The following is a 14,542-nucleotide window of genomic DNA, read 5'->3' as shown; positions in this document are numbered from 1 at the left end:
CTGTGCCCTGCTGAATCTCTTCCCCAGAAAGATTTTGGTTATGCCACAGCTGTGAGTGAGACACCCCAGCATTACTGCTGCTGCTGCTGCTGCACAGATCAGTGTGAGCTTTACCTTTTAATCTGTGTTTTTTTTTTTGCGTTGGAACAAAAATCGGAGGGTTTTGCGCTGTGGGAACCGTGGGCTTGACTAATGGGCCAAAGTTACAGGAAGTGAGTGATTTTGGCTCCTTATGAGGAGTACCTTCCTGAAAGTGAGGATGGTGGAGAACTGGGGTGGGCTCTGCCATAAAGGGACCCTCCTGCCTCCAACGTCCTCAGGCAGGTGAGCCCAGCTCTGGAATGTTCCTGAAAGGACTCCTGCTTTGTGAGGCACGTTGGACTCGAGTGACCTCTCCGATTCATTCCAGCACAGAACACTTCTGAGCGTATGAAAAAGCGTCCAGTGAATGTGTTCTGCAAACAGACAGACACTCTATAAACATGAGGCACATAGTTTTAAAGATGAAGAGTACGGTACTTGTTCTGGGAGAGCGGCGGCTGGAGCTTGGTGCCCCGACAGCATACCTTCCATGCTTAGTGGCCTGCAGTTTGTTCCCCTTGGACCAGGACACAGTTATCTGCATTATGTGTTAAAAATGCCCTCAGCCAAAGACCAAACAAATAGCCGAAGGCATTTTCCTCTCTGGGCCTCTGTATAGGAGGCAGAGCAAAGAACAAAGCTGTCGGGTTTGATTCTTGGCAGGAAGCCAAGCTGCCGCTTCAAAGCTCCAGGATTTACAGGGAAGAAAGAGGAGGGCTATTTAGCTGAGATTAAGTTAGAATTAAGGCAACAGAAAACTTAACACTAAAACTAAAGCATCCTCTGGGATCTATAAGGAAAGGGCAGAAACCACAGCGGGGTACGTTCCGGGCTCTCCGATGGTTTTTTTGGTGCTTTAAAGGTACCCCAGCAGAGATTACACAGTGGCCTTGATTAACAGTCTAGGATCACACAGTGTTTGAGATGGACACACTGTCCTTTAGCGATCATTGAATCTCATCCCTCAGTTTACAGGTAATGGATCAGAGGCCTTGGAACTTGAAGACACTGCCAAACGGCACACAACTGGTTGTGGAAGTTGTGGGACTAGAATCCAGGACTTCTGACAACTGTTGTGTGTTTTAGGCCACTTGACCAGAGCAGCAAACAATGAGGAGTCCTGTTTCCTAAGATCCAGGGGCAGGCAGCCACAAAGACCATGTTCTGATTTAGCAGTGCCTTCAGTTTCCCTGAATGTGGACTCGTTCTTGTGCCCAGGGTCGCCTGCATCCTCCAGCATCACGGCCTGGAGTCCCTGGGTCCACCCCCAGGAGTCAGGGCTGAGACCTTGCAAGAGGTCTTCAGAGGCTGGCCTTCCCTCGGAGCCCGGTCAAACATGAATGGGTCTGAACGGTCCTCGGGAGACTGGTGGTCAGGGTGCTTCTGAACCACCTGCACGATCTCAGCATTGTGGGTGTCATTTGGTTTCCCGTGCTGACAGGGGTTCCCTCCTCTTTGACCAAAGTCTGAACACGTTGAAGCTGTATATAAGTAACAGCACTCTTTTTACATTGAAGAGCGGCTCCCGCTGGCCCCCCACACCCAGTTAACTTTGTCCTTAGCAATCACCACCATTTAAGTGAGCCGTTGTCACTTGCTTTTGGAAGTGACGGTGGAGTCGGTGTGGGTGAGTGACGTAAAGGAAGAGGGGGGCTTCTGCGTGTGTCTCCATGTGAACTAACGAGATGCTAATTGTTCTTTTGACCTTTCATTCATTCACTCACTCACTCACTCACTCATTCGTTTTCTTGTTTGTTTACATCCTGATTCTAGCCACAAAAAAAAAAAGTTTGACGAAACTTAAGAACAAAGAGCACATATGCTATAAATAAAATGTAAATGAAGTCAGGTCACTGAGAAGGAGGAAACAGATTCATGAATTGTCATATGAAATCTGTGATAAATACCGAACTTTACTCTGACCTTCCTGGCAAACAAAATACACATGTCCTAGTTACCAGAAAGGGGAAAAAGTTCCAATTTCTTCAAGAGAGACTAAGTGTTGCTATTCTGGGGCTCATGTCATTGCTTAACACTAAGCTCCCGGCCCAAGACACGCCCCTCCTTCCCTCTCTCTCCCCTGAAGTGTCCTTGCTCAGGCCACCTGGAGCAACTCCCTCCCCCCAAAAAAAACATGCTCTTAGAGCTATCACGAGCTCTGTTAATGTTTGTCAGGGTATGGCTTGAGGTGATGGGGTTTCGTTTGGGTCTTGAAACTATGTAGTCAAGGGTGACTAGGATTTGCAGATTATGAAGCCAGAAGTAGGAATTTTAGGGAGAGTTAGAATCCAGTCCTGCTGTGGCTACCCACTCTCCACCTGTGTACCTTTCCTTCTCCCCAAAGAACCCCTTCTCTGGCCCTGTTTTGTATGTCAGGGTGCTTTTTTGAATGGGGCATCTGAAGAGAATAGTTTGGCAGAGCACACCTTGAGGAATGTTGGCTCAGAGGATTAGTAGGTGGTATGACCTTGTATTTCACGTTACACCCCTTGGCCCCTGGAATTGGGGAATGGAGCTGGTGGTTATGTAGACCTACAGGGTTTAGGACCTAATATTATACACATCTAAGGTGAATACTACTGAAGTCCCACCCTGAGCTCCTGAGCTCCATTCTGAAGTTGTACCAGGAATTTAGATTTCTTCCGGCAGAAGAAAGCATCAGTGTTGAAATTCCCATCCCCTTACATGCTATGAAAGCATGAATTAGCTTCATCCTCCCAAGACTTGGGATTTGTCGGCGGAGACACCAGAACACTCTAGAGCTTGTGAGTATGCAAGAGTTACAGAAATGCAAGAAGAATTACAGAAATCTGATTTGTTGGACTTTTGAAATAGATGGTGTGAGAAAGAAAACACTAGAAAAGTAGTCCTGGGATTCAGATGAATTATGTGTGTGTCGACTGAAAGTTTGTTTTTCATGTAAGCATACGTATCCTCTACATGCGTTGAAACATTCATAGAAGGCTGTGTTTTAGAATGCGTCATAACTAAAGAAAGGAGTATTTCAAAGCAAGAAGCAGCCTTGGTGCTGCACAGTTGGTATGAGATAATGTGTCTGAATATCCTCATTTGGAAGACAAGGCACAGTGGCTCAGCTTCTGACCGTGGGCTGGCGTCGTTTGCCCTGTCCTAAACAATGTTGGCTCCAATCCCATGGTTTGAACAACTGGGGTTTGAGCCCTCAGGTGAACAGAATGAATGTGCTCAATTCTACTTGGGATGTTTTTCATAATTATTTTAAGCCATGACTTGATTCTTACTTGTGCTTATTCTTTTTAAAAGTATTAGAAAGGAAGATTTCTACAAGACAAAGTAGAGAGGAGCTGATAAGAAGGGGAGTTCTTAAGGAATTGCCTGATCAAGGTGAGGAAATTAATCATACGTTTCAAATAATGTGATCCTTCGTTCTTTGGCCTTTCTTTCCTTTTCTTTTGAAATTTAAGATGATCATGGTCTTTGGGAGATTAAACAGTGGGTACCACACTCCGAGCATCTTGCTTTAATTCGGGATGCCTCTGTGTGCTACAGAGAATCTAAAGTATTCTAGGGAAGAAATTCAATGGCCTTTTGGGTGAGTCCCTCACCATATGTTACCCTAAACCGAAAGCTTTACAAAGCTACTCTGGCTGGAGATACAGATAAGATACAGACGCTTACGTGACTTCCCTGTTCTTGAGCTTCAGTCTTTCTTATGAGCAAACTCAGTTCTTTGAGTAAATTCAGTTTTAGCTCAGCTCATGCCTTTTGGCTTCTTACGTCCATCAGTAGAAGAAGAGAGAGAGAAGAGAGATGGTAAACATGCCTCTTGTCCTTTATACTCTAGAATACACGTGTGCAAATGTACAGGCAACAAGGCACGAGTGAGCAAATTAAATTAACCTGCATTACGCATTCTCTCAAGTCGTTTTCCCAGCATTGTTCTCTTTTCATTTCTTTGGGTTTGCTTGTTTCTCACCTTTTCACTAACAATGATTATTTCTGACTGTTTTTTCCCTCCTTCTAACTGTCCCTTTCCTCCTCTGTCCTCCTCCCAAGGGGGGATTCTTGCTCAAAAAGAAAAGGATTAGATGAGTTAGATTCTCAAAAGAAGATACCAAGATTGTTTTTTTTTTTCTCCAAATAAATAACACCAAATAACTTTCATTGCTTCCACCACTATAAAACTAAAGGAAATTTTTGTTGCAACGCTGTTGATTTACCTCTTGCCTTCTCCCACTCCACCCCCCTGAACATTTACTGGGGTAAGATATTATTATTGTACTTTTATGGGCACAAAGAAAATGCTATTAATTTGGAATTGAAATATGAGTGCTTCTCTTTTCCTGATATATGTTTCTTGCAAAGAGCTTAACGTCTTTTGGCATTTACTACTTATAAATCCAAATGACACACTTTTTCCAACATTAGATTAATTCTAGAGTGGAGCTAGGAGATGCTTTACTGTTTCTCTCTTGCTTCAAAGAAAGTAAAGTCTGGAGTGAATAATGCCACTTTTCTTGAGCCCTCGCAATTTTAGGTGTTTTACTTCAGTTTCTGGCCAATTATACTTTTCTCACTCCATTTTATGAATGAACTTTAAGTATTCCCTAATTTTTTTTATTACTTTGAAGCTATTCATTTTCTACCTGAAACTTTTAGAAATAAAAAATGTACATCTTTAACATTTTTGTACCTGAAGATGGACTTCTGTATCAAAGCTTGCCCCCTCTCACATCTCGCTGGAGGTGGCAGAGAAATTACGTGTCCACTGAAAATTCAGCGCTGGGCAATCACCTTTATGGGGTGATATCCTTTATTTGGAAACATTTTAAAGAAAGAAAAAAATGGAAAACTTATGATTGAAATTGTTAATGAGTCTAAAGATAGAGACTAAAGATCACTTTTTTAGCCCATTAAAAGTGTAGCTAGAAACTAAAAACAAGTGGCAGTGGTCAATTTTAAAAAATATTTAGAATTGCTTGATTTTTATTTTGCCTAATCCGTTAAACTATTTGCAAGATGGATTACAATCTCATGTACTTACTTTCTGGAAATCTTGACTCTATTTGTTCTTTTTTATTTGATGTTTGCAGACTGAATATTAAAAGTTTTCAAACAGAAGATAACCATCTTAAGCGAGGAGGGGTAGGTTTAGTGTTTGGGAAGTCATCAGTTACTGAGTTTTTCTTTACACTTTTTGCATGGTCCCTATATAGAACTATAGAAATTACGTAATATTTAGAAGTTCTCTTTGAGGCTAATTGTAAATAGAGTCCTTCCCCTCTTTCAGCCAAGAAAGAGAAAATAGTTTTCTGTCATTCTTCCAAAAACAATTATCTTGAGAATTTCGGTCTGTTTTCAGCTTTAGACAGAGACTGGACGCCGCTGTGCGTGGTGACAGCCTCCTCCCTTCTGCCAGCAAAGGTCCATTCTTCGCCCTGATGTGCTTGGCCTTGCCTGAGCTCTTGACAGTGCTTGTCAGTTATGCCCTTTGTTCAGTGGAGCAGACAGGCTTGTAAAATCGCACCAGCTACCCTGGGTTTGACCTCGTCCCATCCCACCCCACGCCTCCACTCCCAGCCGTTATTATTCCTTTTAGATGAGCTTTTTCACACCAAGCCCTAATTTTAATGTAAAAATTTTGTGATTTGTCTTCTCTCCTGAGAAGTCCTTGATCTAGTCCAAGTTTAGTCCTTAACTTCTGGTTCTTTCCTTCTGCCTTCTCCCTTAACCTTGACATGAAATCATGTAAATGTTTTCGCCTGCCCACCAGCCTCCTTTCTTTTTCTCCCATGGTGTCCTTTTTAACCTTCTAATGAGTCACTTACCTTTTGTTCTTAAGTGATTTTCTTCTCTCTGTTAACTCTATCCCCAGTACAGCTGTTTACATTAAGGCAGAAACCCCTCAAACACGCTCATGCTCCTGATTTCTGTGTGGTTTCTCTCTTGGTTTACTTTAAGCCTACGACTCTTTTCTGAGTTTTCTCCTTTCCTTGCATACAAATGCTCCGATAAGACTTGGAGTGGGCGTCTTCCAGTAACCTGCAGTCCGCTCAACGTCTTGTCTTGTCTTCCTTTGCTGAGCTTATGTTTTACTTACATACATAAACTATATCAAGGACTTAAACTTATTTTAATTCTAAAATAATACATAAAACCAGAAAACCTTTTCAATACACACACCAATTAATTATTAACTCCAGTTCTCTTCTGTTCTTGAATTCCGTATCTATTACAAACATGCCTCCTTTTTCTACAGTTATTTCCGATATTTCAGCTTTGTTTCATATCTCAAAGTACCTTTCCACATTGTTGACTGCTTCTCTCTGTCATGTAATAATCCGATTTCTTCTTGTGTCACTATTATTTAATTTTCTCTCTAGCTTTTTGTTCTGAATTTTAAAAATTAGTTATTTAATCTATTAACGAATTTTTAATGTAATAATGGTTAAAATAGAATTGTTTTATTACCATGTTTTATTACCATCTTAAGTCAGAGAAAACGAAGATAAATTTATATGTGGGTTACCTAAAAACTGAGGATTTTTATGTGAAGAAGTGGTTTTCTGTTTTGTCTGAAATTTTTCATTCTTACATTACTTTTTATTATTTTTTTAATCTAATACCTGGACATTGTATTGTGTCTCCTCTCCTTTTTTATAGTAAGTTTCTTGGGATCCAGTAATAAGAAATAAGAATCTTTTGTTTTCTTTTTGGTTTATCATATAATCTTTAAAAAGTCATTACCTTTATTTTCCTGAAACAGTTAAGATTTACTTGCAATAGCATTGCCTTCAGTTATTGTCTATTTTCGTTTTATGCAGGAATCAGACTATAGGTACTTGGAAGTTACATGACTAAGGAACAATTTTTTCATTTTAAGCATAATGTAAATCCATGATATGTATTTTACTTATTTAAAATGCCATGCTTGTTTTTGTCAGGAAGGCCAATGGATTTTATTGTCGAGCCAAAGCAATTCAATCATATCTAATGAGAAATTGGAAGATGGTCTCTTTTTTAGATTGATTGCCAAAATAAGATTAATCAAAAATTGCATAAAATCAGCTCTAATCATGCATTTTTTCAAGTTTGTTAAGTAAAAAATACATTAATTTCTTCTTTTACAAAGCCTCTTAAAGTTTTCCTGGTACGAACTAGGGTTAAATTATCAATCATCACTGAATTAAGAGTTTCTGCAAAATCTCTTTCACCTTAGAAACTCCTAGGGATTATAAACATTTAGAAGTGTTAAAATTGGTTTTTTGTGATTTAGATAACATTAAATTTTAACTTCAGTTGTGGTTTCTTAAAAATTCCTCCGTACTTATTTTTTTTAACATTTTTTTCCCTAATGTTTTCAAATTATTATGAGCCCAACTTAAAGACTTTTTTGTCAGTTACGTGTTTCAATTCCCTGAGTACATTTTAAGATTTCTATAAATAAGAAGATGAAAATACAATCTACTTATTACCATCTTTCCCTGAAAAAGAGTAGCAGTTATATTACTGTGTAAAGTTAACATCTCATGGATGTATTATTGTGGAGATAATGGTGCTTGGAAATGTTTGTATTCTCCCACTGATTGTTTGTATGTGTAACTGCATTTCATGTTACTCATGTATTTGCATTCACCTTGTGTGTTTGGTGCTTGTTAAAACGTTTATTCCATTTTTCAGATTCCTCCTTTTACCGTTCAGTCTCTGAATGACAAAGAGGCTCCTAAGAATTGATTTCAGCCAAAACTAAGCCCAAGAAGAGAGGGACTCTGCTGCCCAGGGGTGTTTTGTAATTAGCTTCACCATTCTTACTCCCTTGAGATGGCTTCTGGATACCCCCTCCATAGCTGCTTCCCCCAAGACTAAGAATTTTCTAGCTCTTTCGTTTGAATGAATTATTCAGTTAAACATGGGGAAACATTGCAGGATGTATTTGGCTCCCAGGACTGAAACCTAAACCTGAACCCTACAGTCCTAGTAACTGGAAAACTGGGTTTTAAGAAAGCCATCAAGTTAGACATCTAGGTGTTTCTTTCCCCATTTTTAGATGGAGATGTAACAGTTAACTTTGAAAATTCAAACGGGCACATGATACCCATCGGAGAGGAATCTACCCAAGAGGAAAATGTAGTAAAATCTGAAGAAGGTAATGGCTCTGTAGCTGAAAAACCACCACCTCTGGAGGAAAAGGCAGAAGATAAGAAAGGTAAAATCAAGCGAAACCCCATATTCTTTTACTTCAATACAGCTCAATGTTGAGAATCAGGTTGTAGGCTCCGAACAGTGACCCTAAGACCAGTGGAGAGAGAGGGGTTTTGCAAACACAAAGAGGAGAGAAATGAGAACTAGCCAAGAGAAATTGGATGATTTCCTCAGGTAGACACATCCACTGTATAAGCACATCATTTAATTTTTCAGTAAAGAGGGCTAATTAGCAGAGAGCATCAGAATGGGTGGCCTCTTCAATCGTTAAAGATGTCTGGGAATGTTATCCTTTCCTCGTGACCTTTTTCTCAAGTCTCTTCTTTTAAAAAAAAGCCAATAGTCTGAACATCTTTCTCTGCTGGTTAGTTTCAAATGTAGCAGCTCAGTTTGGAGGAATTTCAACACAAGATGGCTCTTGCCTCTTTAGAAGTGGGTGGCACCCACACACCCAAAACTGTGGTTCTGGTCCAGGTCCAGACATTTCTGAGAGAGACCCAGGAATAGTTCCCAGTAATGCCAGGGATTTTGGTTGCTGTCGTGGCCATAGCTTCTGCTCCATGATTTGTCTGTGCAATTGGAAATTTCAGAATATGCCAGAGGCAGTTATGCCATTCCCTGAAGGCTTCTTTAGAGACTTCAGTTTCTAGAGTGAAATACCATGGTAGATTGTGTAACTGCAAAATACATGTCTATCGAGGACCCCTAGAATGTTAACAAGCTCTTGGTCACTGATTGGTTACGTCTCCTATTGATTATACCACTGCTGTCATGGTTGCAGGAACCCACAAGTCTCATACTTATGCAAACCTGAACTGAAACTCCCGTGAGGGGAGGCTTTGTTGGGAGAGTCTAGATGATTTCATGCAGCATAGAAATGAATCCTCAGGAAATAGGCTATTTCTTGCTCTATGATGTCTGCCTTGGAGCTGGATGGCAAAAATTTGTTAAACCTAGTTTGGGTTCTCTGGGCATTTTGAGAAGTCTTAGAAACTGCTGGAAGCAAACTTCTCTTCCTCTGTTCTTGACCCAAATCCTCCAAAGGTAAAGAGAACAAAAGAACATTTGACAGACGTAGCTTAAAATCATCTTCTCTGGAAGTCCATAACCCCTGATTATTTGCATATAAATTAGCCTTTAAATATTTTAGAAGCCTCTATTAATAGTCCGTTGGAAATTTATTCTTTTGCTTTATTCAATATTAAGTGTAGCATTCATTGGCCTTTACTAAGTCTTTCCATTGAAGGACTCTGATTATGCTTAAGAATACTGATTATGAGAAGTTAACTAACATTTTTAATGATAATATTCCTGGAACATAAAGAGAAAACAAACCTAAATAGATTTTAAGAGGATTCAGTTGAAAGTATTAATGCAGTGATTTCTTTTTACTTTTATTTTTTAGTCCCACTGTCCTGTCTCACCAAATTGTTACATTTCAGATCCATCTGTGGTTTGTCCCTGGTACAGCCTTTTCACATTCAAGAATCACATCCTTCATTATGGAACAGTGCCATCTCTAGTGCTTGCGTGGTCCGTGGGGAATGTCAATCAGTGGCCTGGACAGACCTCAAAGGAAGTGTTTCCCTTATCAGCCTAATATAAAGTTGCTGACAGTTTTATGTTAATTAAACCGGCAAGCCTTGATGTTCCAAAAAGATGGCAGACTTCATAAGTTCATGGATGTTTGAGAGATGTTTTTGTTTTCTTATTCTTTACTTGGGAGGATTAGTACATTCAGTTCTTTTCTAAGGTCCGAGATAGCGTCTTGCTTGGCTGGTCTGTACATGAGGATATGGAGGGGCTGGACACGGTGCCACTCCACTAAGACAGAGTAGCCTCCCTCTTGCTGTGTGGATGGTGCGCCCTCCAGGAGCCACGCTGAGTGAGGGGAAGCGTTCGGTGTGGAAGCCGCTTCCTGACAGTAGTAAGAATGTCACTCCTAACTAACATCACATAGTGTTATGTTAAACACAAAATCCCTTATAGACAAACTATTCATTTCTCTGGAAAGACAATGTTTAATTCTAAAAAAAACCCCAAAAACAAAAAAACCTAAGAGTCACTTTTATCTCTGCCCCTCTACTGCTGTCACTTCTTGTTCGAGCTCACTGCCATGCACATCCACCCTCCCCTGTTCTCAGTTCGCCCTTTGTTTTGGAGTGTGACACTCTCCTTCCCTTTGCATTAAGCCAGCCTACCCAAGAGCATTCTTTCATCTCATTGATTATATTTGCAAAACCACATCACGTGCCATCCCAGATGCTTGTGTCCCTTTCTAAGACAGCATGTCAGTACTTGAATGTTCGAAACTTCGGTGTCAAGACAAAACAAATGGCAAGTGGCCTCCACGCTGCTCCGTGGGTAGTTACCACGTGGGACTCGTGGCTGGTCCTGGGGCTCCTGAAGGCACCTGATTCCGCAGTTGGGGGTGGTTTGGGCCTCTTCTGCCTAACGCTGGAGACTTTTCCCTTAAGGCCTTCAGGTCTCTTAGTCTCCCATTATTCTTTTTCAATAAATGCCCTTAAATATATGAGGCAGAAAAACTGACCTAAAATCTGTTTAAAATAGCTTGGTATTAAATATGAGAAATCTGAAAAGTAATAGATATTTTATCTCGGGTCATTGTAGAGGACTTTCCATGAAGTAAGAAGTCACTTACATGCATTTGTTCCCCACATCAGCATGAAGGTCTACCATGAGTAAGACTCCACTGGGGCCAGGTCAGGAGTGCGCTGTGCATGAGAAACAGCCTTTGCCTTCAAGTGAATCATAGCCCACATGGAGACCAGCATGCAAAAGGGCAGTTGTAATACAAGATGCAAAGTGCTTTGGCAGGCCCAAGCACAGCAAGCCAGGGAGCTTGCAAAGGGGACCGGGAAGGTTTGTAGAGGAAGAAGTTTCCAAAGTGAGACTTGGAGGAGACAAGCAGGAGGCAGTCAGATGAAGGAGAGGCATGGGGGCAGAAGTGTATCCAAGACAAAGTAAAGGCCTCCTGCAGGTCTCAAATATGCTGGACTCAGCTCTCCATGTGGCGGGAGGAGGCAAACCCAAAAGTGTAGTCAACAGCTACCCTCCAGAGCATTGTTGTGAGACTGAGTAGCCTCGTCAAGCCGGAGTGCAGAGGCAGCCCTTTCTTAACCTCCTCTTGAAAAGCTAATACTCCTCTACACCATCAGTTTATGTCATGTCTTCAGATTGTATGCTAATAGTAGAAACTACCTCTTGACTTAATTCATTATTTCTGAGATACAAGAGTTTGTTTCCTACTAACATGTGTTAATAACTATCAACCAATCAGTCACTATCACTGAAGAGCCATAATGTTTAGAGCACTGTGTTTGACGGGATATAAAATTTCGGACCAAAGGAGTTTATAATTTGGTCAGAAAAGCATACTGTTTATGCATGCGTGCGCACGTGCACACGTGCACACATGCACTCACACACACCCCTGAGGAATCACTGCAGAGTAAACACAAACATTGGCCATATGGCAAACACACCCAGATAATTGGTAGAGTTTGCAGAGGAAGGAGGAGCGGACCAGGCTTTTCCAAGAGCAGCTGGAAGTTTACACGTAGAGTGTGCATTCTCACCCTAGTCAGGATTGTCATTCCCAACTATCACGGAGCAAACCAGCTTCTTCCCAAACCCGGAAGCTGGATTTGGGGGGGAACAACTTTAGAATTTAAAAATCTTAGGCAGACAGAAAAAGAAATCCCTCAATAATATGCTGTGAAGACAGAGGAGAAGACATGTGAGGGTTTGTAGCATTAAAGAGAATTAAGATACCAAGTGGTGCAGATCAGTCTGACTGTCTCTCATCATGGACAGTGTCATTGGGCTGGTTCTCCATGCTTGGGCCAAAGGTTCAAAGATGTATTTAAAGAACAAGCCTCTACCCTAAGTCAAAAGACTAGTAAGTCAATGTGTATTTATACGTTTTACACTAAAGTAAAATGTTTTCCATGTCTATCAACTTGTGTTGCTCTCAACCCTCTTTGCCTTTTGTGGTGTAGTAGCTGTCTGGTTCGGACTAGCTGGGTTGAGACAGCCACTACTGTAGTACAGATGATAAGTCGCTTAGCTGAGGGGACAAGGGTTATAAACAGAGAGGCAAACATACAAGTAGCCCTTGATAAATGTTGACTAAATAGCTCAGACAATGAGTACAGTTAAGTTCAGATGCAGGAGGGGTCCATTTGGGCTGCAGTGACTGTGGTGGGTTTCATGGTTGTTGGAAGATAAAAGGGAAGTTTTACTCATTACCTACTGTAATTTAAATCATTTGTATGGTAGTTACATATGTGGCTTGATGGGTATATAGTAAAAGAAAAAAAGAGGTGTGGGGAGTTCTCACTTCACACGCACTGGGATGAGAAATGAAACAAAAGAAATAATAATAAAATGTGATGCAGTCCACTTTTAAAACCTTTTCTTGGTCATTCAATAATGGAAGAACATATTCAGTAAAGGCTCAATCTTGTCTTGACGCTGTCTTACTTTTTTTTTTTTAATTGTGCTCCATTTTTAAAGAAATGCTGCTTAGCTCTTTGGACCAGAACTGTATTTTAATTTTAATCAGTCACTAATTAAAAAAATAAGGATATGAATATATGAACGTTCAGCATCTCCACTTTTTTTTTTTTAATGAGAAGACCAATACTCCTCTAGTTATGCAAAATCTTGTGCAAGGCTTTTGTTCTTAGGTATGATTTTTTTTAATGAAGTTTAACCTTTATGTTTTCAAACTCATTACTTGTGTTTACATTACAAAACAAATTTGATATTTTGGGGGGATTCTGCACCCTCCAGTACCAACAGTTGTGACACTGAAAAGGTCGGAGGAAGTTATTGTAAAACAGGAAGCTGTGCTGGTGCATTGGAGAGCTTAAGAAAATTTTGAAAGAATAGAACATAGTTTATCCTTCAGTGCATTGTGCTTCCTGTACCAGATTCTACAAAGTCTCCCTTAGCTCAGAAAACAGTTGGTTTTTGAGCACAATGAGGCAGAGACAGAACACAGATGCCTTGCAGGTTCATGGGCGTGAGCTCTCCTGAGTGAGCCCCTCAGCGGAGGATATGAGGTCACTGTGAGTCTAGTCATTTCTGTGCTGTCGGCCCCCACCCCATGATAGAGTGTGTGACACACTGCTCTGCCACTCTCGGGGCCCTTCAATTTTGTAAAAAACTTAGCACTCCTACCCACATCATCATCCAGCAACCATCTATTTAAGGCTGGTGTCAGCCCCCAACCGTAGACATTGACACATCCTCAGCTTAACTCATCACAGTCATTTGTGCAACCCTGTTTTATCACAGGGGTGATTAGTGACCTGGAGAACACACCCTAGTTTGGCTTTCAGCCTTTGATCTTCTTTACCCCAAACCCCGCTGTCTCTGGTACAGAACCCCACTGGTTCCCAAGGGCCAAGCAGCCGGACATGTGTATCGCTGTCACTGTGTGTCTTGCTCCCTCTGTTTCTATGCTGTGTGTCTGTATCAGTCTGCTTCTGTTCACTTTCTCATTTGTAGAGAACCCTGAAAACCACTCTGAAACACCGGCAGCTCCTGCTCCACCTCCTCCAGCTCTTCCTAAGCCTAAATCCAAACCTAAGCCCCAGAAAACACCAGTGCCTCCAAAAGGGGCCGCTGCTGGGGCCAGCCCCAAGGGTGACGAAGTGCCTCCTATTAAAAAAAATACCAAGGCTCCTGGTAAGCAGGCCCCCGTCCCTCCACCCAAGCCAACAAGCCGAAACGCACCCCAAGAGGCTGGTGAGTATGCCCTCTGTGGGGTTGAGTCTAGGGTCCTTGGCTCTGGGGTGGGGCAATTGCTTTTCCTAGGAACGATGGAGTCTGGCATCTTAGGATGTAACACCAGTGGATTCAGCTTTGACACAGAGAATGCCCAGGAAATTCCTCTGTGGCTATCGCTACTGAAGAAAAGTCAACCAGTTGATCCATTCACCTCATTAGGTTTACGGTGAATAGACTTCTTTCATCCTGAGTATCCACTGTCTGCCTGGACCCAGTGGAAGGGTCCAGGCAGTCGTCTGCCTGATGAACAATGACATTGTTTAGACATCAGCTGGCCTGCATATTTGAGTTTACAGGTGGCTGTTTGGCTTGGGTTTTCTTTCAAAACATCTTAAGTTTTCCCATAAAAACATGATGCTTACGTCTTTGACATATTTTCTGGAGCTTAATGGCTTAAATGTTATAGTCGTTCCTCTACTGACAAATGACAGTGGGTTCCTATCACTCAGTGCAGCCCTGC

General features: G+C 41.4%; 1 protein-coding gene across 8 annotated transcripts in view; it reads left to right on the top strand.

The window, feature by feature from the left end:
• The window catches only part of PHACTR2 (phosphatase and actin regulator 2), a 241,125-nt gene that overhangs the window by 181,285 nt on the left and 45,298 nt on the right, over window positions 1-14,542 (top strand). For 4 of the 8 annotated variants that reach the window (XM_031456464.2, XM_031456467.2, XM_031456466.2 and 1 more), the window contains exons 3-5: window positions 3,364-3,444; window positions 8,108-8,266; window positions 13,801-14,040. In XM_031456464.2, coding sequence (XP_031312324.2) covers window positions 3,364-3,444; window positions 8,108-8,266; window positions 13,801-14,040 — 480 coding nt within the window. The remainder of the gene's footprint in view (window positions 1-3,363; window positions 3,445-8,107; window positions 8,267-13,800; window positions 14,041-14,542) is intronic. The other 4 variants (XM_031456468.2, XM_031456469.2, XM_031456470.2 and 1 more) reach the window with 2 other exon arrangements.

This window comes from Camelus dromedarius, chromosome 6, assembly GCF_036321535.1.
Source record: "Camelus dromedarius isolate mCamDro1 chromosome 6, mCamDro1.pat, whole genome shotgun sequence".
Taxonomy (NCBI): Eukaryota; Metazoa; Chordata; class Mammalia; order Artiodactyla; family Camelidae; genus Camelus; species Camelus dromedarius.
This window is presented reverse-complemented; position numbering and strand designations above follow the sequence as displayed.